General features: G+C 49.2%; 3 protein-coding genes across 6 annotated transcripts in view; all 3 read right to left on the bottom strand.

Annotated features, from left to right (window-relative positions):
* The window catches only part of LOC144138200 (gamma-glutamyl hydrolase-like), a 49,453-nt gene extending 45,690 nt beyond the window's left edge, over positions 1-3,763 (bottom strand). Inside the window, exon 1 of the mRNA XM_077670378.1 lies at positions 2,951-3,763. The gene's annotated coding sequence lies outside the window, so the exon portion shown is untranslated. The remainder of the gene's footprint in view (positions 1-2,950) is intronic.
* Positions 3,764-4,565: 802 nt separating this feature from the next.
* LOC144138205 (putative ATP-dependent RNA helicase DDX5) lies at positions 4,566-15,817 on the bottom strand. Of its 3 annotated transcripts, none has more exons than XM_077670384.1 (10): positions 15,657-15,817; positions 11,731-12,196; positions 10,957-11,098; positions 10,256-10,589; positions 9,443-9,488; positions 9,286-9,350; positions 9,096-9,157; positions 8,948-9,007; positions 6,157-6,405; positions 4,566-5,482 (listed from the first exon to the last, which is right to left on the bottom strand). In XM_077670384.1, exons 1-10 carry the CDS (start codon positions 15,677-15,679, stop codon positions 5,316-5,318), a joined length of 1,614 nt encoding a protein of 537 aa, XP_077526510.1. In that variant the 5' UTR covers positions 15,680-15,817; the 3' UTR covers positions 4,566-5,315. The 3 variants fall into 3 exon arrangements, with proteins under 3 accessions (XP_077526510.1, XP_077526512.1, XP_077526513.1); XM_077670386.1 differs by having other exon boundaries at positions 5,271-5,549; XM_077670387.1 differs by lacking the exons at positions 4,566-5,482; positions 6,157-6,405 and adding an exon at positions 7,941-8,142.
* Positions 15,818-18,083: 2,266 nt separating this feature from the next.
* The window catches only part of LOC144138204 (uncharacterized), a 28,827-nt gene continuing 22,045 nt past the window's right edge, over positions 18,084-24,865 (bottom strand). Inside the window, exon 15 of one of the 2 annotated variants that reach the window (XM_077670382.1) lies at positions 18,084-23,138. In XM_077670382.1, coding sequence (XP_077526508.1) covers positions 22,704-23,138 — 435 coding nt within the window. In that variant the 3' untranslated portion in view covers positions 18,084-22,703. The remainder of the gene's footprint in view (positions 23,139-24,865) is intronic. The other variant, XM_077670383.1, reaches the window with a different exon arrangement.

Below are 24,865 nucleotides of genomic sequence, written 5' to 3'. Positions count from 1 at the left end.
ATTATAAAACTGCATTTTTAATGCAAAGCATCAAAATGGGTGAAAACTCTATAACTGTGCAATTTTAGTGAAGAGCATAAAACTGTGCAATTTTGGTGCGCATTATAAAACTGCAATTTTAGTGCAAAGCATCAAAATGGGTGAAAATTCTATAACTGTGCTATTTAGTGAAGAGCATCAAACTGTGCAATTTTGGTGCGCATTACTGCGAAGCATCAAAATGGGTGAAAACTCTATGACTGTGCAATTTTAGTGAAGAGCATTAAACTGCGCAATTTGAGTGCTAACCATCAAACTGCATGTTTGGTGCAAAGCGTTAAGTTGTGCATTTTTCTTGCAAATCATCAAACTTTACGATTTTCGAAACTGGAAAATGTGTTTATCGAAATTACTGGTTTGCGGACATTAAAAGCATCGGACTGAATCCAATACAATCGCGATCGCGTGGTAGCAATTGTTATGAAAAGCGAAAAGAGTCGTTCCTTGTTAATATCGACCCCGCAATTTGGACGAAATTTTCCGCGACCGGTAATGAATTTCTGCCCAGATAAGAGGGAAACTTACGTCCCGGACTGTGCACGCCCTTTTCAGGGACGAAATGGGTAAACGCATGCACTTTCGTCTTGTTGTCGCGGGAACAACTTAGAAAAACTACTTAACGAAGGAGGCCATAGTGCGCTTTCGAAATTACTTTTGTTGTTCGTAGCTCTAATTGGTATCTCGGATGGGCTTTACCAACCAAACAGAAAAAAAAAAAGTTTATTAACAGCGAAGATGGTTGGTTGGGCCAGGAAAGCCGAACAGGGAAGAAAATAAAGGAAGAAAACTTGAGTTGGACGATTCTGTTGCTTGACAATGCACCATGTCCTGGGTTGGCGTGGGTTCTGAAAGCCTCGCTTAAAAATTTTCCGCCTGCCGACATTACCGCCAAAATACAGCCTTTGGGATGCAGGAACTATTCGGGCTGTAAAGGCACACCCCAAACTCGAACTTGCACGCCATTGCCTCTCCGTAAAAAACAATGAACCCCCCCAAAAAATTAAAGCCGTTCCCCTTAATGTGGAAGCTGTCGGAAGTGCAGAGCACAATGGGTGATGGCATCGATATCCGCTCCCCGCTACCACCCATCACGCTCTTCGCCGCCCTGTCTCACTCCTCTCTTGATGAATATGTAAATCAAATTTCCCGCCATCGCAGTGCTCGCGCGCCCCCTGCCTGAAACTTCGCCAACGGGAGTTCTGTTCTTTTTGCGCTCGCTTTAATTTCGTATGCTGGAGCTGTTTTGCGTCATTTCGAACGCGTCATTTCTTTCTTGCGTGGCTGGAGCATTTCTGCGTCATTTCGAATGCACAATTTTTTTTTTGTGCGGCCGCTTTTTTCGCTTACTATCGTAAAAACCAACCCAACGGGCGTTTCTAAATGAATGAACGCGGGGCTCCTGGTTATACACACAGATTTTGCCTGAAATGTACCTGCAGTTTTCTCTGAGCTCAACAACGGATAGATGTATGACAAGAGCCAGCGGTTCACGGGGTTCGAATGGTTGACTATTTAAACCGTTTAAACCGCGTGGTTTTCGAAGCCTCAGCGTGACTACCTGACGACGTCGGCGGTACACCAGGCTCTACTTGGGTCCGTTATCTCGCTGCGCCGCCTGATTCCGGCAGTCGCTTGACATCGACCGTTAGCGAGCTACGACGACAAGGCGAGCCCATAAAGTGCTCTGCACTTAAAAGTGAACTTGAGGCGGTGCCTTAGAAAACTTAGCATGGCATGGAACCCCATGAAACCTGAAACCATCGTGAACTGCTGGCGTCACACAGACGTTCTCGCCAACACCGCTGCTACGGAATAGAAAGATCCGCAGATGTGGTTTCAAATTCAAATTTTTGTATGTACCGCGCCGAAGCTACTCCTGGGGTAGCCTCATACCCCAGGTGATAGGCTCGCCAAGTATACGGCGAGCCTCATAGATCACCAGGACACCTCAAAGATCACCCGGTGGGCAAAATTATTCCGGAGCTCCTCCGGATTAATTTTGCCCACCTGGTGATCTTTAGCCTGCGACTCTGCCTGCGCGGCAATCTTGGAACACGGGGGTTTTAGCTTTTCGCCTCCGTCTGAAAAGCGGGCCACCATCCCTGGACTGAAGGGCCACTCTCACAGGACATCTTAATAAACACCCCCCACTTCTGTCCACTCCGGTACTTTGTGAAGCTCCTCGGCAGTCCGGTGAAAAGAACCCAGCGTAGGCCTTCTTGGGAATGGACGACGATGCCAACACTAGGGAGTATCTGAAGCTATTCTAGGGAAGCACATCCTGAAGCTTCCCTAGAATATCTATCGGAGGAAAACCGGGCACCGTAGGAAGCAGGTAAAGGAGGACCGACTAAAGGTCTGAACCGCTTGCCATGGCTTGGATGTAGCGATACCAGCCGCGGTGGCTCAGTGCTGCTTTCGGTGTTGTTCTGATGAACTCAAGAACGCGGATTCGACCCCGGCCAAGGTGGCTTGCTTTTAAGGCGGAGGCGAAGAGCGAAAACGCCCGTGTGTTAAGTTTTCGGGGCACGTTAAAGGTCACCAGGTAGGCAAAATTAATCCGGAGCCCTCCACTACGGCGCGCTTCCTGGCGCTCCTGTAGCTTGGACGCATTAAACCCCCAAACGTAAAAAGATGTAGCGATCGCGCAGTTTGAACAAGACAGACATTCTGAACATGCGCTTCAGGTAGCTGACATGTGGCCCTCTGACCAGTACAAACGCTTATTTGCTCATGGTTGAATCAACGATAGCTGTGTTTTTGTCATGGTTATTTCACGATTGATTCGTTACTACAGACTCCTCATATTATGAACAAATTTCTTAGAAACGGGAAGTATTTATATTGACACACGATTAAACAATGAAAGTGGAGCGAAGAAAAGCCCACCGTTTCTTGGGGTCGCACTCACCTTGGCGCCTGGAGCTCCGGAATTTCTTGCCGCGGCATCGTCTACGCGCACATATAATTCAAAGGCCGTTGCAATTTTGTTCGTGCGGGCTCGCGATCAGGCCTTAACTTATGACATACCGTGGCCCGGGACTGCCTTGGAGGCAGCAACAATGGCCTCTTCGATTATCAGTCCCGGATCTTCCGCGGACTGCCCAAGACACGATCCGGTGCTCGTTTTTCCCATGTATTCCTATGGGGCTTCCGGTCCGGGGGCAGTCCTCGGACTGCCCGCGGACCGTCCAGGACTGGTAAATCGAGGAGGCCCAATGATGATACGATTACAAGTGGGATGATGGTGATGACAATTGTCCTAGACGCTTGCCTGTTTGGAACCTTTGAAATTGGGCTTACTGGAGAGGTGCACAACTTTCGGCCCGCACAGCGCAAGCCTCCGCTTCTTCTGTAGGTTCTACACGGCCCAAGTGGCTTTTTGAATCACATCAAAGAATATCAGCCCACGCACAAACCCGGGGACATCCGCACCCCCTACACCAAATAATGCCGCTACAATCCACTGAGTGGCCATTTTTCCTGTGCACGTTCCAAGACTAGGGGCCCTATTTTCGACAGCACAAATTCCCAGGGAACAGTGATATTGCCGCGTCTCTTCTTGTTGGCTTAATTTTGGTCATGTGCTACCGGTTGACAAAGCGGTTGTGTATGCTTTCAACATTTTGTCATTTCACATTATCAACAGTTCTAAAGTTTGCCTTATTTCCCCTCAATTCTTGGCTGGCAACGAAAAACTAGACGAAATGCAGCGGGCATGACAATGTAGGCCCGTCTTTGCCATTCAGCATTATCGCGCGCAGGCCACGCCCTCTCTGTGATTGGCTGAAGATGCAACGTAAGCAGTTGAATAGGGCCCATTGGCAACTTTAGTTAACGTAAAAATGACGTACATGTCATGGCTTGCAAATGGCAACTGATTTTGCCAAAAAATAGGGAAAAAAATTTCACCGTACGATCTCACAGGGCTGCAGTTAGCATGGTGCAACCTTAATTTACTGACATTAGTGTTCCAACACCTCAGTGAATGCTAACGATTATTATACCCGTCACACCGGCAGTTTCAATCCAGAGTTAGGCGAAGTGCGATCGACTTTTCGAGTGCGCTCAACGCATTGCCACTTCTACATGGCACGTTTCGATACCAATCGACAAGTTGCACCCACGTCTGCCAGATGACACTAAAAATATACTCTGCGGCCGGCATCTGGTAACTTCGCAGGCATAGTTATACGGAACTATATAAATGTCACTGCATGCTTATTTGGGTCAAGTTGATACAATTTGTGGTGTTGGTTGTAGTTGTCACCTTCTGTTCCATTATTGCAGGGATGAGAGCATCACCGCTCTCGTCCAATCGCGCTTGAGAAACCAGGATCGAGTTCGACTCAATAGCGATTGAAAGTGCCCATGTGACAAGGGTAAAGTTTAATGTACAGTACTGAAACGTATGATTAAGATACGTTGAAATATGAACAACACAGCTCGTGTATATGCAGCAGGCACAAGAGCACCCCTGGTAACAGGTTTGTGCGATGCCTGTAATAAAGATGCAAAATCCAAACTCGTCTCTTTAGCCAGTGTTTATTTCTCTCCAAAAACTGTTACTCTTACAGGAAGCTGAAGATCTGTCAAGCTCCCTCAAACGCTGGTGATAGTAGTTCCAGCCTGGTTTCAAAACCGCACTTTTCACGAGCCGTCGAAACTGGCAGATCACCCAAATGATACCAGCACTCAAAACACGGCGGAAGTTCTAGTTAACGACTACAACGGCTTTCACTTCACACTGCCTCCTAGGAATCCAGATTCTTGTCAACGTCTCGCCTCGACTACTCTGCAGACACAACACACATCAAACGAATGCAACAATGAGAGAAAAAAAAATGATGCATCAGAAGCCAACTTGAAATAAAGGTTGTTCCCGTGACAACAAAGTCTTAGAGTCAGCAGCAATTAAATGCAAAGATGAGCCTAACATAAATAAAAAAAACAGGAATGCACAGTACACACAAAAATACACCTAGCCTTTTCTCTTTTCAGATATCACAAAAGGACGACAGAACCTCTGCCCTCTCATACTTTTTTGGTGAGTTGTCTAAGAACAAGCAGCAGAGAATACGTAGCGGGTACAAGGGGTGACCCAAGACAGGAGAGAAAAGGAACCCAGACATGGCGAGTGCAACGAACATAGCGACACCGGTGTCGTTTATAAACAGTTGTGAATGGCTCCAGTGCTTGACACTGGCCAGTTTTCATCAGGGTGCCAGATGATTTACAACACAGAATGAGAAGAGCCCTAGCAAGTTTCTCGGCGTCTAGACAGAGTAGTAGCTGGTCTGCTGCTGGCTGCCGTAGCCGTTCATCTGGTTGGTGTCGCGAGAGCCCAGGGAGACACTGTTGGCGCCGCTGGCGTAGTGGCCGCCACCGCCGCCGGAATTCCTCCACGAGCTGCCGCCGCCTCCGCCTCCAGAGCGCCACCGGCCTGCGAAGGTGGCGCGTGAGGGTACCCTAAGGTTAACCCATGATCCTCCTGCCCGTGCCCCATCGGCCTACCCCCAGGGTACCCAATGGTTAGCACAGTTCAGCACCAATACAGTTTCATTCCACAAATAATGCAACCAACGCTCGAGACCACCCAGCTATACAAGCTGGGCTGTCCGTTGAAATGTGTGATAATAAAACTGCTCGGACAAATGCCGTTTATCAGTGCAGAAGGCTGCATGCCAAGCCCATTAAATTTCTAAGCAAGTTATCAATGCATAGGAAATTACTGACAACCTTCACCATAATCCTGCTAGGCCTAGCTAGCCATGTCGCACGATGGCAAGCAACACATTGTAATATTCCCAATGAACTTTCACACTTTCCTTCATGCCTCCAAGTACTCCGAAAGCTAGTTATCCCCAGCACAAGGCGACACAGCACGATTTGCTCGTGTTTCAGGGCCCCTTTAAAGTGCTACAGCGCAAGATGAGAGGCGTAACACTCACTGCCACAGCCGTAATATTTTGCTCCAGTACTTTGTGACCCCCTATTGTAAGTACTGGATGCGTTCACCACGTTCAGGAAGCATTTGAGGTTTAGAAGAAGATTTAAAAGGTGTTGCAGGTCCCCTTTAAGGTGCCCAAGCGCAAGAGGAGAAACAAAAAAACTCACTGCCACGGCCACCGCCCCATCCTCCGGCACGGGGGTTGTTGGCGATCTCGTAGAGCTTGGGGTTCACCACCTGGTTGGCCTCCTGGAGCACGGAGATGAGCTCCTTGGCCTGCCGGCTGTTGTTGGGAGTGAAGAAGGTGTAGGCCGTGCCTGTCTTGTTGGACCGCGCCGTCCGACCGATTCGGTGGATGTAGTCCTCCGAGCAGTTGGGGTAGTCAAAGTTGATCACAAACCGCACATCGTCCACATCTGTTCCAAGCCGCGCAGAGAAACAGAAGGGGGAACCAATGAAACTCGTTCCACGAGACGGCCAAAGCTAAAGCTGAGATTTCAAGTGTTCCTGGCAATGACTTGACAAAGTGATTTAATCCTAATGTGTGCAATGACAGTTATGTAGGAAATTTAAGCCCTTCAGGCGAGATACAAGCCATTGATTCACATGAGACTAAATGTTTTCACAACAGCAAAGCCATGAAAATGAGCATAGTCAGGCTAGAAATGTTAGGCCTTATGGTGTGGCGGGAAGTTCAAACACACTAAGCCCTACAAGCTGCCTTTCTGCACTGCCATCTTGGGTCAGACTGGCTATTTTTCTGCAACTACAGACTATCCACCTGCTCTCGAAGCAAAAGTAAGAAAAGCAAGATGGTTTACATGCATCTGGTGTAAACCTCACACTGCTACCATTACACAAAAACGACCCAATTGTTTACATTGCTCCTGAGGATTGTTGCATGCTTCCCGACATGCTGACAGGCAAGATCCCGACTAAACACGGTCCCTTAGCCAAATAAACCCCAACGTGACAAAAAAAAAAAAAGCGTGACAAAGCCACCTACAAGCTTACATCATCTAGCGCCCAATTTTTTTGGCTCACATTTTCTGAACGAAATCCCACCATGATTGTGCCACACTAAGCTTGTACCTGATACGAGAAAAAAAGGGAAAAAAGCTGCATGCCCCATCACAGCCGGAGCCCAAACAGAACCCTCCCCCAAGTACATACAGCAAAGCTATGTAGCGTGCGGAAGGCAAATATACAGAATGCGGGAGTATGTAATGACGAAAAAGCTAGGAGAATTTACCTGCGGCTGCCTTGCGATAGACAGAGGGCCGTGCCGTGGCCTTCAAGAGTCGCCGGCCAGGGGGGTGGGCGGCGTGCACGGAAGTCAGGACGCCACAGACCAGGGCGCCCTACTCCCGCGGCCACCGTCGACGGCCTCTTTGCTTTTAAGCGTTTTTTCCCCCTCCCGCTCCCAGCCGAGGCCGACCCCTGGTGCCGCACCACTCACTCTGCCACGGCGCCCCAGAGGACGCTGCACTAGGCCTAACGACCCGCACGGCTACGCTAAGCCTAAATACCGAAAAACCGCCCGTAATCTTAGAAAATCGCGCTCATCACAAAATCGCTGCCTGAACGCGCTGAAATGTTCCCGCTTGAAGTTTCGGACTAAGTTCTTCTTCGAACTTGGTGTAAATGGCACATGCCAACGGTTCAAGCCCTTGTTGCACTGTGGAGTATTCCAGGCACCTTAAAGCTACCAGGAAGCCACGCTAAGCCTAATGACCTGCCTGGCTACGCTAGGCCTAGCTAGTGAACCAGCCCTCCCCTTCTCAATACACTAAAATGACGCTGATAGCCTACTTTCCTCGCAACACTAGTGGCCACTAACCTCCACTGCTCTGTCTCCCCTCTCCTTCAGCTGAAGTCGCAACTCCTAAGCCTCCCACCTGACTCGCCACCACTACAGCCCCGCCCCGCCACCCAGTATGACACGGCTGACGTGCCCGCGCCAGTTCCAGGAGAAACCGGCCGCCTAGCGAGATCCTCAACGGTCTCGGAAGGGCTGCGAGAATGCATTTGCGCCCGCCGGGCCTTTCGGTGAAGAAACCGGTCCCCGAGCATTTTTGTTTTGCCTCAGGGTGGCCCGCCCAGTGCAAAACGAGGCACTGCGTATGGACAACCGGGAGCCCACACACGTGCCTCTGAAAAAGAGGAAAAACCAAGACACAGCCAAGGTCAGCGTCTGGCCTCCGTCCCCCAAGCAGTACCCCTCCCACGACCCCAAGCTTTATGTTTGCACTCTCGCACGAGACAGTATCAGCCCAATGTTGTACATAAGTTAGCTCATTACGTGTTGCTATCTAAACCATTTGTGAGGAAACTTAAACAATCCCTCAATCCACAGTACTTTAGGAGCCGACCATATCGTAGCAAACTCCCCACAGGTGTCATACAAGTTCCGTCCCACAAGTAGCAACAGATGTTTGAAAAGGTTATTGAAGACCCCGATACGAGAAAGCATCTTCTAAAGCAAAAGCCGGTCAACGCACTTAAAATTAGCCACAAACTGAGCTAGTTGGTACTGGTTCATAGGGGGAAACTGCACTCGCGCTGTCCATGTTCTCTTCCGAGCTGTGTGTTTGCAGTTTTTCACGAAGAGGTGACAGCAGCTGCATTACAGCAAGATTCCTCAAGGGACAATTGTAGCACACGTACCCACACGGCCGCTTTCCCACTAATCTACAAGGTGCTTTGATTTGCAGAATAAGTGGCACGAGGACGCACGAAATGCTGGCAGCAATTAATCTGTGGCAACACATTAGCGATCACTAACAGGCTACCAATGACGAACCTTTAAACACTAATCTTATTTGTAACAGTGTAATAAGCAAGGCAGAAGTGAAGTGAACATAGCTAGTCTGAACCAGTTAGCATTTCTTCTGCAAGCAAGAGAACGTGCCCGCCACCATTCCCAGGACCCCACTGCATGGAAGATAGCACACTCACCGAGACCGCGGGCAGCGACATCAGTAGCCACCAAGATGGGTGACCGCCCAGACCGGAACTCTGCATTGCACGAGGAGAAAGAGATCAGCCTCCAGAACAGACACTCGCACCACTGCACAGAGTACGACCAGTGCAACCAACAACTCACCGTTGAGCACCCAGTCACGCTCCTGCTGAGTCTTGTCGCCGTGAATACAGATTGCAGGCCAGCTAGACAAGAAGACATCCGCACCATCAGCACAACAGAAAAAGCATGCTATCCATACAGATGAACATCGTCCATTTAAATTTCATCAGTTTAGGGAGCTAAGCCCTCTACGGTCGAAGGGAATACCCACCCGTAACGCCGCATCTTCCGGGTGAGATCGTCAACTTTCCGCTTCGTTTCGGCAAACACAATGGTCTGGGAAGGCAATAAAAGAAGATCAGGCACCGTTTGCAATGCTATCTTATAACCTCCGAAATCAATAAGGGAGAGATAGCCAATGTACCCACCTTGTTTTCTTTTTCATTGAGTATCTCTTGATGGAGCTTCATAAGCCTGGCGAGGGGAGACAGGTGCAAAGAATTTTACAAACGGCTCTCTCAGGCACACGTTTCTCCGCGAACAACAACAACAAAAAAAGCTGTCACTGCACGTTCGAGGCACGGAGACGCAGCTGTGTACCAGGACCCCTTACGACTGAAGGCTGACGACGATTGCCCCAGTGAGCGAGAAGCCTTGGCTGTGCTGTAACGAGGCTTTGACAGACTGCCGCAAGGTGGGACGCGACAGACCAACTAGACCTCGTAGCGACTATCTGCCCCATAAGACATCTACAATTCTAGTTGCCCTTCAACGACAGAAGAAATAACAAGGACACGAGCCTTTATCTGCCTCATTCTGAGGTGGTCGAAATCTGTCAACACCCAAATCGGCAGCAAGAGCTTTGACCAACTCCAAAACACCAGATTTGTAACAGGCATGCCAGCCCAACAGCTTGTTCAATGTTTGATGCGTGTACAGATAACGTCATGCCAAAAATTTAGACTTGTGCCATTATATAATATATTAGATACATAAAGCACTGCAACTTTACAGATGGTGCAGGGAATAAAGAGATAAAGAAAACTCAACATGGTAGTGGCCTCAGTGTCCTGCTAACGTTTCGGCAAGAAGATTCGCCCTTGTCAGGGCAGTGAAGGCAAGTCTTGCCGAAACACTGGCAATGCACTGAGGCCGGTACCGTGTCTAAAGACGTATTTGTCATGTATGTATGTATATATCTTCACAGCCAAAAAGGAAAGGCGAGAGCAGTGTGCACTCACTTGTCCTCTTTCTCGGTCTCTTGGCAGACATCGATGATCTGCAGGATGCGGTGGTTGGCGCACAGCTGCAGGGCCCCAATGTTGATCTGGACATAGTCCTTGAGGAAGTCTTCCGCAAGGGAGCGCACCTCCTTCGGCCACGTGGCGCTCCACATGAGCGTCTGGCAGTCCGGCCGGATCTGCTCCACAATCTTGCGGATCTGGGGCTCAAAGCCCATGTCCAGCATGCGGTCCGCCTCGTCCAACACCAGGTACGTGCAGCGGCGAAGGTTCACCTTGCCAGCCTCCAGGAAGTCGATCAGACGACCGGGAGTGGCAATGCAGATCTCAGACCCTGCACAAAAGACCGCACGAAGTTCAACGGACTGTTTCAGAACAGAACTGCAGGCAGGGTCAAAGACAACAATCTTCCGCATCATTACATCATTATCTTCTCTAGAAACGAACATTTGGTGCGGATTGGCATACTAAGTGCATGTCATACATCATTCACTGCATGTAACAAATGTGGTGAGACTCCATCTCAACTACACCTTCTGCAACCCATCTAACAAGTGAAATTACAGTAACATCTGACATGTATGTAAATGGCTACAAACTATGAAACTAAAGCTTCGGAAAACTTCCACCGAGCACAATTCCTAAATTAAAACCGCACAACAGCAAACTAAGCAGTAGGGACAAAAAAACAGCGGGCTCACCTCTCTCAATGTCCCTCAGCTGGGGTCCCTTGGGAGCGCCGCCAAAGACGCACACGCTGCGCACTCGGGAGAACTTTCCAAATTCGGCGGCCACCTGCTGGATCTGCTGGGCCAGCTCACGAGTCGGGGCCAGCACCAGGGCCTGTAACCGTGAAACAAGACACGCACTGTGAAATGGGGGAAAAAAGAAGAACCCCACATTCCGAGGGCGAATTCGCTCAGCTGTCGGTGCCCATTTACACATGCCAGCGCTGACTCAGCTGTCAGACATTGGTGCTTGGGCACGCTTCCCTCTAGAGGGGCACGCAGAGGACTCCCAGAACAGCGACCGTTCCAAGCTGCCCCGGAAGTACGCCCCTCACAAATCGCCTTTCTAAGTGATTGATTGCGGGGTTTAACGCGCCGACGCAACGCAGGCGATGAGGCACGCCGTAGTAGAGGGCTCTGGATTAATTTGACCACCTGGCGGATCTTCAACGTGCGCCGACAAATTGCCTTCCTAAGGCTACTACTGACTGCCTCAAAAGACGTGCACCCCACCACCGTGCATTCCTTGCTCCAGACAAGCCATGAAACCCTTTGTTCCCTTGCACAAAGCCGACTGCCTACGCCATGGTGCAGCAACCCACATGTCCTAATCCTTTTGTACATCAATGGCTGAAACTATGTCGGGCACACCCGCAATCATCTCTTCAAACGGCTCCCGAGTTCAGCCCCCGCGCTGCCGCTTCTTCATTCCCATCCCCAGGCAAAGAGGAGGAAGAAGCGACTCACGATGGGCCCGTCCCCACGCTGCAGGTACGGCTGGTGGTTGATGTGCACGATGGCAGGCAGGATGTAGCCGAGCGTCTTGCCCGAGCCCGTCTGGGCGATGCCCACGAAGTCCTTGCCGCTGAGGGCGATGGGCCAGCCCTGGGCCTGGATGCAGGTGGGCGTGGTGTAGCCCTGTGCCTGGATGCCCTTCATGATGTAGTCGGGGAAGTTGCCCTCCTCGAAGCGGAGGATCGGCTTGGGCATGTCGCGCCCCTTGACCGTGATCTCGTTGGCCTGCCGGTAGGCGTCCACCTCCGAGGGCGGCCGGTTGGCCGTGTTCGGGTGCTCCTGGTAGAAGTTCTTCTGGAAGGGCTGCAGCTGCATGCGGTCCCAGTCCGGCTTGCGCAGGTTGCCCCCCGGCTGGCTGTTGCGGTAGCTGCCCGACCCACGGCTGCCCCCGCCGCCCCAACTGCTGCCACCATAGTCGCTGCACCACGAGGAGGGGAAGAAGGCACCCGTTAGGCAATGGTCTACAAGCCCAGCACCTCGTGTACCAGTCCCACCTACATGTTCGCTTAAAACACTCCATATATTTTTTAGCAGTGCTGTTAGCCTAGGCGCAGAACTGCCCACTTCGGAGCTAAAGGCCAAAGTTTGAGCCCCAGCAGTGTTAACTCCTGGCTTAATTCAACGAATCCCTTCAATAAATAAGGGTGCTCTGGTAACTTACAAGTCAAATCAGTATCAACATGGTTAAAGAACGCCCAGCATCACATCACAAGTGCCAGGGTTGCACAGATTGGTAAAATGCACACACAATTCCCTGCGCCGTGTCATTTACACAAAGCCTCTTGCACCTGCAAGGACACTACCACTTGCGGCTCTCCCCAGACTTTAAATGAACCCTGGTGGCCCACGCTTGGATTAAGATTGTAGGGTTCATTCAGGGCCGTAGCCAGAATTTTTTGTCGGAGGGAGTTATGGGTTTTGGGAAGGGGGTAGTTTTGCCGAAAGCAACAGTAAGTATTGCTTATCCGCTGCCTGGAAAAGATTTCGGGAGGAATTCTAACCCCCAAACCCCCCCTCTGGCTACGGCCCTGGGTTCATTTATTTATTGATTTGGTTGATCGTAGGGTTTAATGCACCGACGCAACACAGGCATGAGGCACGCCATAGTGGGGGGCTCCGGATTAATTTTGACCACCTGGGAAGCTTTAACGTGCACCAAAATCTCGTACACACGGATGTTGTTTGCTTTTCGCCTCACGCTTGGATCAAGGAAAAAAGGAATGCCAGTATAAACGAGTTATAAACCAGTATAAACAAATTTTTGGCAAGCAAACACTTGCTAGTGCATTAATCACGGCATTATGGTTAAGAACAAGTGAATTCCCAATTAAATAATGTTAACCTGCCAGTCTTGTATAAATAAATAAATACAAAACATTGAGTACTGAAATTGAATGTTGGGGTCATTCGGCCCCTGAACTAAGCATTACATACACACAACCCTACCTGAACAATTTTAGCCCGCTGCAATTTAAAAAAAAGTATGAAAAATACAGACAAATTTTTAACACACAATCTTCCCTGAAGTTTAAAATCGTGTTGCTGCATTCAACGTGACAGCAGCTACCTCCCTACAGGTGCCTTTCCGAAAACAGCATGCGTAGAGCTCACGTTACCCACACCCCATGGATTTATTTCGTGATCACAATCAGTGGCACCATACACGTGGCTATTTACCAATCAAATACCTTTTATCTAGGTTAGACCAGCCCTATTTTCTTCCAGGAGCGGCAGCTCTCTTGGCATAAAATCGAAACACTTAACACTGCTGGCTACTGTGTCACAAGTACACCGACTTATTGCTTTAGGTTAAATGTTTTCACATGGTATCACTTCATAACAGTGTGCAAATACCAGCATGGCTATTAGCACTGATTATTGTGGCTATGCAGCCAACATAACAGTTTCCACTGTTTCCAGCTAAAGCATCAGCTGTTCTAAGTGATGTTCCTGCATTTGGCAAAGAGAAGATCAACCCATGTTAATTCTCAATCCCCTTAACACTGCAACATAAATTCTGAGCTAAATACTTTTGGATACTTTGTGAACATTAAGGCCTTCAAATGAGCTTCAAGAGAGCAATGTATGCATGTTATCACAAACCCGTGAACTACTATAAGGCAGGCTCCATTTAGGCCCTATTTGTGAGCATTTCACAGAGACCAAAATACTTTGACATCCCAGAAACATTCAAAGCCACCACCCCAAAATCACAGAAAAGTAGTTTTATAAAGAAGTTTGCCACGTAAGAATTAAATTGGTAAAATGATTTATAGGTTTGTATGAAAGTAACATATGAAACATAGCAACCATTCTGGTGCACAGCAGTAAGTCTTAGGGTGCACTTCCATCGTTGAAAAGGGAATCGACATATGCAGCGCCAGTACACAGGTAATTCATTACTGCAGCCATATTACAGATAAGTCTCATTCCCACACCCGCAACAATTTTTTTAGACGGGGTTCGCACTACCTCGGTCCATTTGCCAGTACAAGATAGCTCAAAACAGGGCTCTCGCTATAGAAATTCCACGTTAAAAATAAAAATACTGCGCTGCTCTTTTTACAAGCGCAGCAGACAAAAAAAGATCATTCCAAAGAGTTTCCTTGTAAAATCATTGGCAAGAACGTCACTTAGGCTTGGAGAGCCAACCGCGGAGGATTTCACTCAAGTACCAAATACTCCTCACGTGCGGTGCATTTCTGACATGTCCCCAGCGCTGCTACGGGAGACAATGGTGCAAGTCGCCCTCAAATGAACCCTTTCATACCGCGCCGCACGGTTTCTTCGGCCCCAAGGGCCGCCTCCGTGACCCCGGAACGAATCAGCGCGTTAAGAGCGGGCGAAACGCATGACGAGCCGTTCTACAGGCGCTAGCGTTGAGCTACGCGCCAGCCGCCATACGGCACCAAAATGAAAAAGCCAGCCGGGAAACGAAGCGCAACAAGACAAAGCTAGCCCTCGCCTGCACGCCGGCGCAGGTCACGAATCGAGCACGTGAACAGCCAGCCATTCAAAGAAGCTTCCCCCTTTCGCCACCAGGGTTTTTTTTTTTTAGTCATGCGTCAGCGAAAAGCGCTTAGAAAAGAAAATGTGGCAGCCGGCGTTACATGACGGCAGGTTGATTGCGTCCCAAGTAGTTATGTCACAAAAATTGTGCGCGGATAAGACTGTTGACTACACACACTGCAATGCGAAACGCCACGTCGGGTTGAGATGGGGCGAGAAAAAAAAAACCTCCTACGCGAATGAAGACACGTCTTTCGCTATGTGACGAAACAAAATGCAACAAACAACGCAGTTGGAAACCACCTGAGATTAAACGCGAACGGACTTGCCTGGACAAGAAACCATGCCGCGGCCATGGCAACCGGGTTTTTTTCCTGCGCGATCGATACGCCGGCAACTCCATTCTAAAAGCGGACGAAACGCCGGCCGGCATTTGCTCAACTCGAGACAAAAAGTATACTTCGTCGCGCGCATACTCAGTTATTAGTCACCGGAAATCGTCGAGTTGAAAGGAAAGAAATGTTCGCACACAAAGCGACCGAGGTGAACCCAGCTAGGCCACGTTGCGACTTTCCGCTAGGCTTAGCCGCATCCGGTACTCAAAAATACCGAAAAAAGAAATAATCTTCGTAAAACAATAGGATTACCTTCACTAGCTACCTGCACACGTAACAATGCAACTAAAATAAACTACCGTGAAACCCTCTGGCCGCGTAAATCACCTTTTGCGACTCAACTTTAACAAGGCCTAGACCGGACATGGAAGCGAGAATGAATGAACCGGGATTCACGGTCACAGAGAAAAGCCGATTTCCGCTGATAATTCGGCGCGTCGAATTAAAAATTGTAGTAAGATGATGAGTACTCACCCTCTTCCGCCACGTCCACTCATTTTTGGGTTGCTTGAGCTTGGTTTACTTGACTTATTTCCAGTTTCAATCAGACCAAATGCGGCTCACTGCTAGAACGACGGCTCGTGGTGTGCGGAGAGACACCTTGATGACGCGTAATGTAGTTCCCAGACTTCCCCGTGACGACAGCACAAAGGCCCCCTAGAGATAGCGTAATTAAATATCTGTAATCGCTTTACGAGAGTAATTATTACTATTATAACACCTGTTTTACGGATTAATTGTTATTGTTGTAATAGTTGAGCGATCTTCCTCTTTTTTGCCAACTGTCTGGCGGCTTATTTTACGGCGCGTAGTAGTGCGGCAGCGGTGCGGCTCCGCCGCTCGTGTATGCAGAAGAAAAAAGAAAGAAATCGTAGCGGGCGGCCGTGCAAAGGAGTGGTTGGCGTGTCGCTTTAATCTTCATCGGGGTATTTCTCGCAGGTGTATTGCGTCACGTCGGGTAAGATTCCATGTACGGGTAGCGCTGACGGAGAGTGACGACTCCGCCATTGTGCAACAAGCGCTAGAATGGCTGGTACATGCCGTTTGCACAAGATGTGCGGAAAGAAATTTAGTCAGAAATCTCCAGCGAAAATATTTCTCCAAAAAGGACGTTTCTTTTTCTTTACAGGCGTCGCTTCAGGCAGCGATTATTCTCGCTATTGTGGTAGGTCTGCAAGCAAGGAAGAAAAAAAAGCTTAGATTGCGGAAAAACGGAGATTACTCGCACAAAAAATAAACGGTGCTGGTCGTAATTGCCCTCCATACGTATTTAATTTGTTTTGCGGGCGTATTGCCGAACTGAACGGTTGATTCAATCTAAATCTGTCGCACTACGTCGCAGAGAAAAGACCACAGAAGCGGATAATCGGTACGGTACGCGGTACCGAATTGGTGATGCCACGTGCGCCTTACCGTCACCGCAATTCTCAGCTCGTGTAGAATTGTACTCTTTTTCAATACGATAAATACTCCGCAAAGAAGTTTTAATCTACGTTGTTTAGCGACAGATCAAAAACAAGCCTTCGCGTACGGGAGAACGTCTTTGCCGGATTAACTTATGCACCGCACGGATAGACGTAAAAATACAAAACGCGAGCGTAGGAAAAACGTTTTTTCTTCAGATTGTAAAAAAAAAAAAAAGCCAGTGTACCAAGGCTCTTTGTTTCTTCAAACTGATTTAAGGACGTTCATTCCTTGTGTTGTTGCGCATGGCAGACTTTCTACACCCTACAAAAAGCGTCAACTTTACTAGCTCATCTATTCCTTGTTCTGCATTCCATTTTCTCATTCCAAACGAATTGGTTCAGCATCCTTTTGTCCTTGAGGGAAGGGAACCAAAACCTAGCCACTTTCAGACTAAATTTTTGACCCAACAAAGCATCAACTGATCATGGAATGCTCTGAACACAACAGCATCAGGCTCACCTACAAAATCATGCCTTTTACTAGTGAAGCAACCGCAATAACACAACTTTGAACCAGCATGTGTACCAAACGCGGTAAAAGTTTCATTTTTAGAGGATATAGTACCAGTAGTGAGCTCGTAACACTGCAATTAGGTGCTGCAACAGGTTTGTGTGCACTGGTACCAACACTGCAGATATGGTGGCTACAGCTCGTTTTGTTTGTACCAACACTACACAGGCGATGAGGTGCACTGCAGTGGAGGGCTCCGGATTAATTTCGACCACTTGGGGATCTTTTACGTGCTCCTAAATCTGGAGCATACGGTTGTTTTCACTTTTTGCTTCCATCAGAAAAGCAGCTGCCGCGGCCGGGTATCGCAACCATGCCCTTTACGATGGCCACAGCAATCCTGAAATAATTTCCACACCACATTATACAAACCTTTTGTCAAGATGCAGTTACTTCAGCTGAAACTGCATGCTAAAAAAAAGCGAAACAAAAGCAGTAACAACATGGAGCGATTTGTGCGAGCAACGTGACAAGCAATGCGACGGGGATCCACAATTGCTCACTCAGGCAACCACATGGGAACGATCACGCGAGAGACTGCGCAACGCGATCCGCACAGCGCCCAATATGATTATCGAAGTAATAAGGCCGCAAGGTTTTTTTTTGTGTGCATTTGTCACAAAAACTCATTTCAGTAAGCAGTGGGTCATACTCTGCTAGAATGCACTGGGACACTGCCCACTTCTTCGACACGTTCTCTCCCGGAGCCGGAAGCTGCGCCTTCTAGAACTCTCCGATATTAGCTAGTCGCTGAGACCATTTCTGGAAGGCGTGATACTTTTTCTGGCAACCCAGAACCGAGCGATTCGATGAGCAATTCGGTCCGCGGCGAAAAGTAGTTAGTCGCATCTCTCGCCAAATCGCTTGCAAAATTGCTCCACGTGGTTAGCGCCAAAGAAAGCCAGCCAGCCAGGAAGCACCCGCTGAAGAGTTGCGACACAAGTTTTTATTTCTCCACAACTCTTTCTAAACGTGACAAAATATGAGCCTCAGTTCGTCCACGGAGAGCGGGCCAGTGTATTTCCCTCGGTAGAGAAGCAACAACTTGGTGGCGCAGCTTTGGTACACAATCGCTTATATACAAGGTATGTACAAGAACTCCCACCACGTCGCCCCTTCTCGCACGCTTGCGTGTAGTAGACGGTGGCCGCCACTTGGGGGACAAAACTCTCCACCGGTTTGGTGTCCCCTCAAAACTCGAGGCATCATCAAGTTACGACAGATTACGACGTTACACACGCACACTTACAATCTGTGCACCTAACGGGAGAAGAAAAAAAAAAACCACCTACACTTCGAGAAAAGGGGAGGGAAAAAAAATGGTTCCACACAATGGCTGTCCGTAACTCCGAAAGAAAAAAAAATATAAACGACTACCGAGACTCAGAGCAACGCCACCCTTTCGAAAAGTGCAGTGAATACATCTTTTAAAAGGAGAAAATTGAGTGACCGCCGCTCTGCCCGACACGAACTAACCAAAACGGTGAAGACTGTATAGGGGGGCTTGTGTCTACACGACCAGATTATACTTTCACGCACAACACAGAACTTTGTATTTTTTTTCCCCAACGCGGCCTTTGCCCGCGGTTTCGTGGAGAACGCGCCAGCGTCGACTTTGCTCAGAAATGGCGTGCTTCCCCGAAAATGATCGCCGAGCGGGAGACCAGCCGTCGTGTTTTTTTTTCTCTTGCTTCGACATCGAGACTAACAATGGACAGAGGGGCTATGCGCTTACATGAAGGTTTTGCCGGCGGCGCAAAAGTCGCAGGCAGAAATGCTCTCATCAGACGACACAACGTGAACGACAAAATGAAGGCTAATAATATTATTCATAAAGCTTCGTAGATGTTCCACGCACCGCAGAAAAAAAAAAAAAAAAAAAAAAAAAGCAAAAGGCAACGCGATGCATAAACACAGTACACCGGTCTGTAGGAAATGCAAAATAAAGGGGGGAGGAAAAAAAATAGATGTCTCGCTGGTAAAGGAAGTTCCACTCCACAACCACAAACGAAAAACAATGAGAAAAAAAAAACACGTCAAGACGAGCCAAGTCAAGACAAGACAAGACCGAAAAAGGTCAGGGCGAAAGAAACACTGCGCGCGCAATGTGTTCGACTTCCACCAGGGGGCGCCGTATGTTGCTTCCAACCTCCTAGAACCATCTTTTGCGCTGTCGGAGCCGTGCTCAGGTGATGAAGGCTCCTTTTTTTTTTCACATGACGTAGCAATGACTTGATCTCAGTCTTTGGCGACGGAAGCGTGCGGTGTAGGCGAAGAACACAATGGCGATGTAGCGGCGAGGCACATTTTCCTAGCCGTGCCTAAAGAGAGCGACTCTCCTCTCTCTCTCTCTCTCTCATATCCCGATGAACACAAAATCGCGTCCCACACAAACAAGCTCTTAAAACTTTTCCCCTGATGATAATTGCTCATTCTGTACAAGACCAGTCCCTACTGGAGAAGGCGCCACTCTCTGCAGCGGCGCGGCGTTTGTGTGGTCTCTTCCACACAGAACTGCGACTATAAAAGAAAAGCATCCGTTTCACAGCGCGAGTCGTGCTTCTTCTGGACTGATGAATACCGGGTGTCCAAGTCAGGTGCGTAAAGAACATCGTCGGCCACCAACCGGGCTTCGTGGTGGGCCATTGCAGAAGTCCAGTCTTCGGAACGGCTTGAGCTAAAAACAAAACGTCACGCGAGCGTTGCCACCAATCAATCTAGCAGCCTGAACAGGGTCAGAGATTCCTGTACTTCGAGGCAGCTGTAAACGGGTAGACCTCTCCGACGCGAACACTACACCTGGAATGACAAGGTCCCTGATGCCTTGCAGCGGAGAAATGCTACGTCTGTGTGCTCGCACTAAAGAAAACGATTTCCTGCCCGGCTCTCGAGAGGACAGTAGTACAAGAGCTCCTAGATTGGTGATAAAAATGCCTAGAGACACGCGCACGCAATGTACCCGTTGGAGCAAGACGCGGAGAATTTTTTTGAAACTCCACACTTGCAAAATACAAATCTTCCTAGATTCGCGGAAGATGCCGCACACCAGCTCTTAGCCGATGCCACCGTACTTTGGTGGCGAGAGTTAGGGGCAAGTCTCGACCCACAACTTGCCTGAAAGCCCTTGCTAGTGGAACAGACAATTCGACCTGCACTTGGACGCTGCAGTTTCCTTCGACTCTCGTCTGCCTCCACGTTGGCCCACAAGACTACGATGATGATTGCATTATCTACAGACCTGTGTGATCCCGCAAGGTGACAATCCCAGCCTTGCAGAGAGGAGACTCGGAACGACAGTCTCCGCGACTGCCGTTTGGTTCAGGCCCTTGAGAGAGAGGGAAGTTTAAAACCTTGAAAAATTCTACGGAGCCTAGATTTCCGATATCACAGACACATCTGGAATTTAAAGTCCAGAGACGAAAAACCTCCCCCGCAAAAAACGAAATTCGGTTCTAGAGCCACGCTTGGCTCAAAAGAGCTGCAACGACGCCACTTTCTTTTTAAAGGACTGCCGCTCAATGCGAAAGTTCGGCGGTCAAAAATCCATAGTCTGGCGAGCCGGCTTAATCCACACTTGAAGCAGCTGCAGCTTCTTGCGATACCTGCCTGAACACGTCCCGGCGACACCCACAAAGCGGCTACAAATCCGCAGCCAAAGTCGCAGTTGCTAGGCCTAACACGCTAGGCCTAACTGCACATGCTAGGCCTAACCGCCGTGGCACCTCTGCAGCATGTCTAACTTTTTCGAGCAAATACGAGGGTGCGAACATATTAATGCAGGCGACACATACCCAGTGGCTCGTTCTAGAACACCTAGCCACCAGCCGCCATTCAGCAAGTGAAATGCACAAAACAACTAGAGCCACGGCACACGCTCTGCTTCCTCAGAGAAACTGTTCCGAGAAATAACCTCTCATTTTCCCGGAAATACTGACACAAAAACCGGTATCACACAACTCGCACTTGGGTCGCACAGAGAGCGCTCTATCGTTGCAAGACAACCCTGTCTTGTTGACGAATCTGAGTAGTTGTGTGTGAAGTCAACCTAGCCCTCTTCAAACCCATGTAAAGTGGAAGAAAAAAAAAAAGCCTACGTTCAAACGCACGCCAAGGCTCACCCCACCAACGCACGGCAAGGCGCATCTCTAGGACAGTTCTGCGTTTGTCCTTCGACAGACGTCTAGTGGAAATGACACACAAGCCCGAAGTGCGCCAACTGCCGCCTCCGAAGCAGACGGCCGGGTTGGCGGACGTGCGCATGGGACGGAGCTCCGTGAAAAAAAGCGCGGCACTGCTTCCGTTACTTTGTACATTGTCAAGTTCAGCGTCACACCTCAATACTGTACCCCCCCCCCGAAGTCCATCGGTTTTCCACTAACCACCCCTTTCGAAGGCAGTGGAGGCCTGGCGAAAATTCCCCAAGCAGCCAACGCGACACACACTACGAAAAAGTAAGCGAAAAGCTCGGAAAAACACGAACAGAGAGGTCATCTTGAAAACGGACAAAGGATAAAGTTTGCTAGGAATTAAGGAAGGAGAGGAACAAAAAATTGAAGCAGCTGTAGACAGCACCTAGCGACATTCACAAAGAAAAACTGCAGCCTCAACACCCGTCGTTCGACAACCGCCCATAATTAAATTTGAACCAATCATGTAATCAGGAGCAATACCTTTCACTACAACTATAAAAAAAAATGCTGTTATGTTAAGACCACTGAAAGTGCAGGCACCGGTTCCTCCCCCATAGACAGCAACCACTTGCATCAAGCTGTTACGCGCGGGTACCTAACTTAACTTAAAATTTAGGTTATAGAACATGCTCGTCTCTTCGAGTCCATGCTCTGAAACGTGCCGTTGTAACGAGCACGCGCAAAATTTCGACATCAAAGCAGCAGTCGACGAGCCTCCCCACTGGAAACATCGGACGACACAACAACGTAGGAGCAGACAGCAACGAAAACGATCGCCCACGAGAGCCGGCCCGAAGGTACGTTTGAAAGCGAACCGCGGGCCCTCCACTTCTCGTTCCTCTTGCCTCCGAAACCAGCTTCGTGTTCAACGATCGCCGGAGAACGAGGCGACAAGCCTCGCCCAAAAACGTCCGTTTCACTCGCTCCTCAAGACGTTACGCTTGCACGCTCTTTCTCAAGCTTCCCTGCCGCTGTCGCAAACGTGGCTGTTCGGTCGCCAGTTTCCCAGAACACGTCGTTTCTCTCACACACAGTTTGATGGGGGGCACATTCGATAGTCTCTGGAGCTGCTTTCTGAAAAAAGAGGCTCGTAGCACAACAGTTCTGTTCGTCAATGTAGCCAGACGCAGTCGCTGCCATCGCAACGAGTACAGAAGAGGGGACAGGAAAAGGAAGTGGTACGCGGCAGACACCGTAAACGAACGCACTCACACACAAAAAAGAACGCAAAGTAGGGGACGAGAAAGACGCAAAGTCAAAGAAAAGAAGCTCGGAGAACGCGAAGAAGAAGAAGAAGAGAGCAACCGCCCTTGCAAGTTTCCCCCGCGAGCGCGACCTAGACCGGGAGCCGGCATTAAGCCGGAACCTGGTAGTACAGGCTGGGCGGCACGTAGGCCGCCGCGTTCTGCGCGTACTGTCCGTATCCGCCGGCGTACACTGATCCCTGCTGGTGCTGCGGAGCCATGTAGCAGTGCTGCGGAGCCATGCCGTGGTGCGGCGGCCCCATGCCCTGGGCGGCGCGGAAGGTTGCGGCAGCAGCGGCGGCGCCATACTGTGTGGGGTGGTGGATCATGGCAGCACTGCCGTTGGGCGGCGAAGGGCGCGGTTGCGCGTGCTGTGGCTGCTGAGCAGGCTTGTAGCCGCCACCAGCCAATCCGGAGGAAGCCACCGGGCTGCCAGCGCTGCCCGCCAGGCCGGTGGGCGCGGGCTTAGGCACGTAGCCGTTCTGGGCGCCGGCCGCGGGATTGCGCTGGTACGCCGGCTGGCCGCCGGTGTTGGCTTGCATCTGCTAAGAAAAGAGAAACGGAAGAAAAAAAAAAAAATGAAGGAAGCTAACACTAACACGCAAGACTTGAAGGTAGTGCAGCTGTACACAACCTTCACGACCATCACGAAGGTTTAAACGTACGATTACAGCCGATTTGCTGCTGCTTCGCTGCCGCAACTGCCTTTACTCTGTCATTGTTGCTATAAGTGTGAGCTTCTTTCAATTTTTTGGAAGTGATAATCATTGGACATCACATTCGATGGGCGTACGCTATGACGTGTCTGTCGTTCCAAGCAAGTGTTCCCATGATTACAGCAAACGCTGGAGTTCCGCTATCTTGGCCAATCTCCCTAAGTGGGTATGCTTGACTTGACAAACGTGTGCAGGGGACGCTGGGCGGTCGTTGCAAGGCACGCACACACGAATGCTAGGCATTTCCCTGGTTTTGTTAGCTGCCCGGCAGTGGTCTCCGCGAAGTCTGCGCTCACATGCACGCGCTCGGCAATTTCATGGTATTTATAACTGCGGACACGAAAAATTGCGATTTGCTAAACAGCTTCCCCGTAAAAAATTTGACACACGCTTAAGCCTTTTCTTTAAAGGGACAGACAACCGATTTTTGTCGCGTATATGTTCTCTAGCTCACATGAAAGCCAGCGTTTTATATAGCTCGGTAACCACAAGCAATTTCTAAACACATCGACGGAAATAATTTTAACTGGGCAGCAAACTTCCTGATATCGGAAGGGTGGCGGTTCGTAGTGTCGAAACTTGACACTACAATATGTGTCCCCGTCACGTGACCTGCAAACCTAGCCGCTACTGTAACTGCTGAATCGTTTATTTACGTATTGAAAACCTTTTAACACAAGTATTTGTACAAGGTTAAATTGTATGTGTATTTCTAAACATTATTTTGAAATTTTTAAAGACACACCGCCCGCCGTCGCTGGGTGGATCTCAATGTGGCTAACTGACATGCTGAGCCTCCATGCCCAGAATCAATGGCAGCATTCAGTAAACAGACCCAGTGAAGGAGCTTTGACGATTCTGCAAGAGGCGTTTGTTCTGCCAAAATATTTGATTTCAGTTTCCAAATACGACAACGGCAGCTTTTAAAAAAAAAAAAGAAAAAAAAAAGAATGTCGCGCTCGGGGAGAATCAAACTTTCCGCCTCCACAACATGAAGCCAGATTCTACCTATTGTTTATCCCAACAGATGGCGCATTCGTGCAAAATAGACCGTTGCATTAAAAAGCACGTAACGGAACAGGAAATCCTGCGATTCAAAATTTTTAGCTGGGGACAAGTTTTCAAATATCGTATACAGACAAAAGTATGTTGCCGAGCTACTCTATGTCATAATTGCCAGCATCATTTTTGGGAGGGACACATACGGCTCGTAGATCTAAAAATTTCGATTTAAGTGATTCCCCTTCATTTGGGATAGAGAATATGTACTCTACAAAAATCAGTTGTCTATCCCTTTAAGCTTGGAAGGCAAGATCGTTGCCGCCTCTGTTTATACCGCACGAACACTTTCCGCTCCTGTTTGCACTCCGCCAGTCGGGCCCTACGACCGCGAGTTTCAGTGGGCGCCACAAGGTAGTGCTACCCGATTTCTCACTCACGCCAATTTTCCACTCACGGTCAACATCACCGCCAGCTTTTTGCAACACAGGGCCCTTCACGCTACACATTATAAGAATGCTTAACTGCTGCACGGCTCTCCGAAAAGGTTTGAATGC

Source organism: Haemaphysalis longicornis, unplaced genomic scaffold (genome assembly GCF_048455015.1).
Source record: "Haemaphysalis longicornis isolate Haplotype H1 unplaced genomic scaffold, Haemaphysalis longicornis Haplotype H1 scaffold_5, whole genome shotgun sequence".
Taxonomy (NCBI): Eukaryota; Metazoa; Arthropoda; class Arachnida; order Ixodida; family Ixodidae; genus Haemaphysalis; species Haemaphysalis longicornis.
Note: the sequence above shows the minus strand (reverse complement) of the source record. Positions and strands in the feature narration are given on the sequence as shown.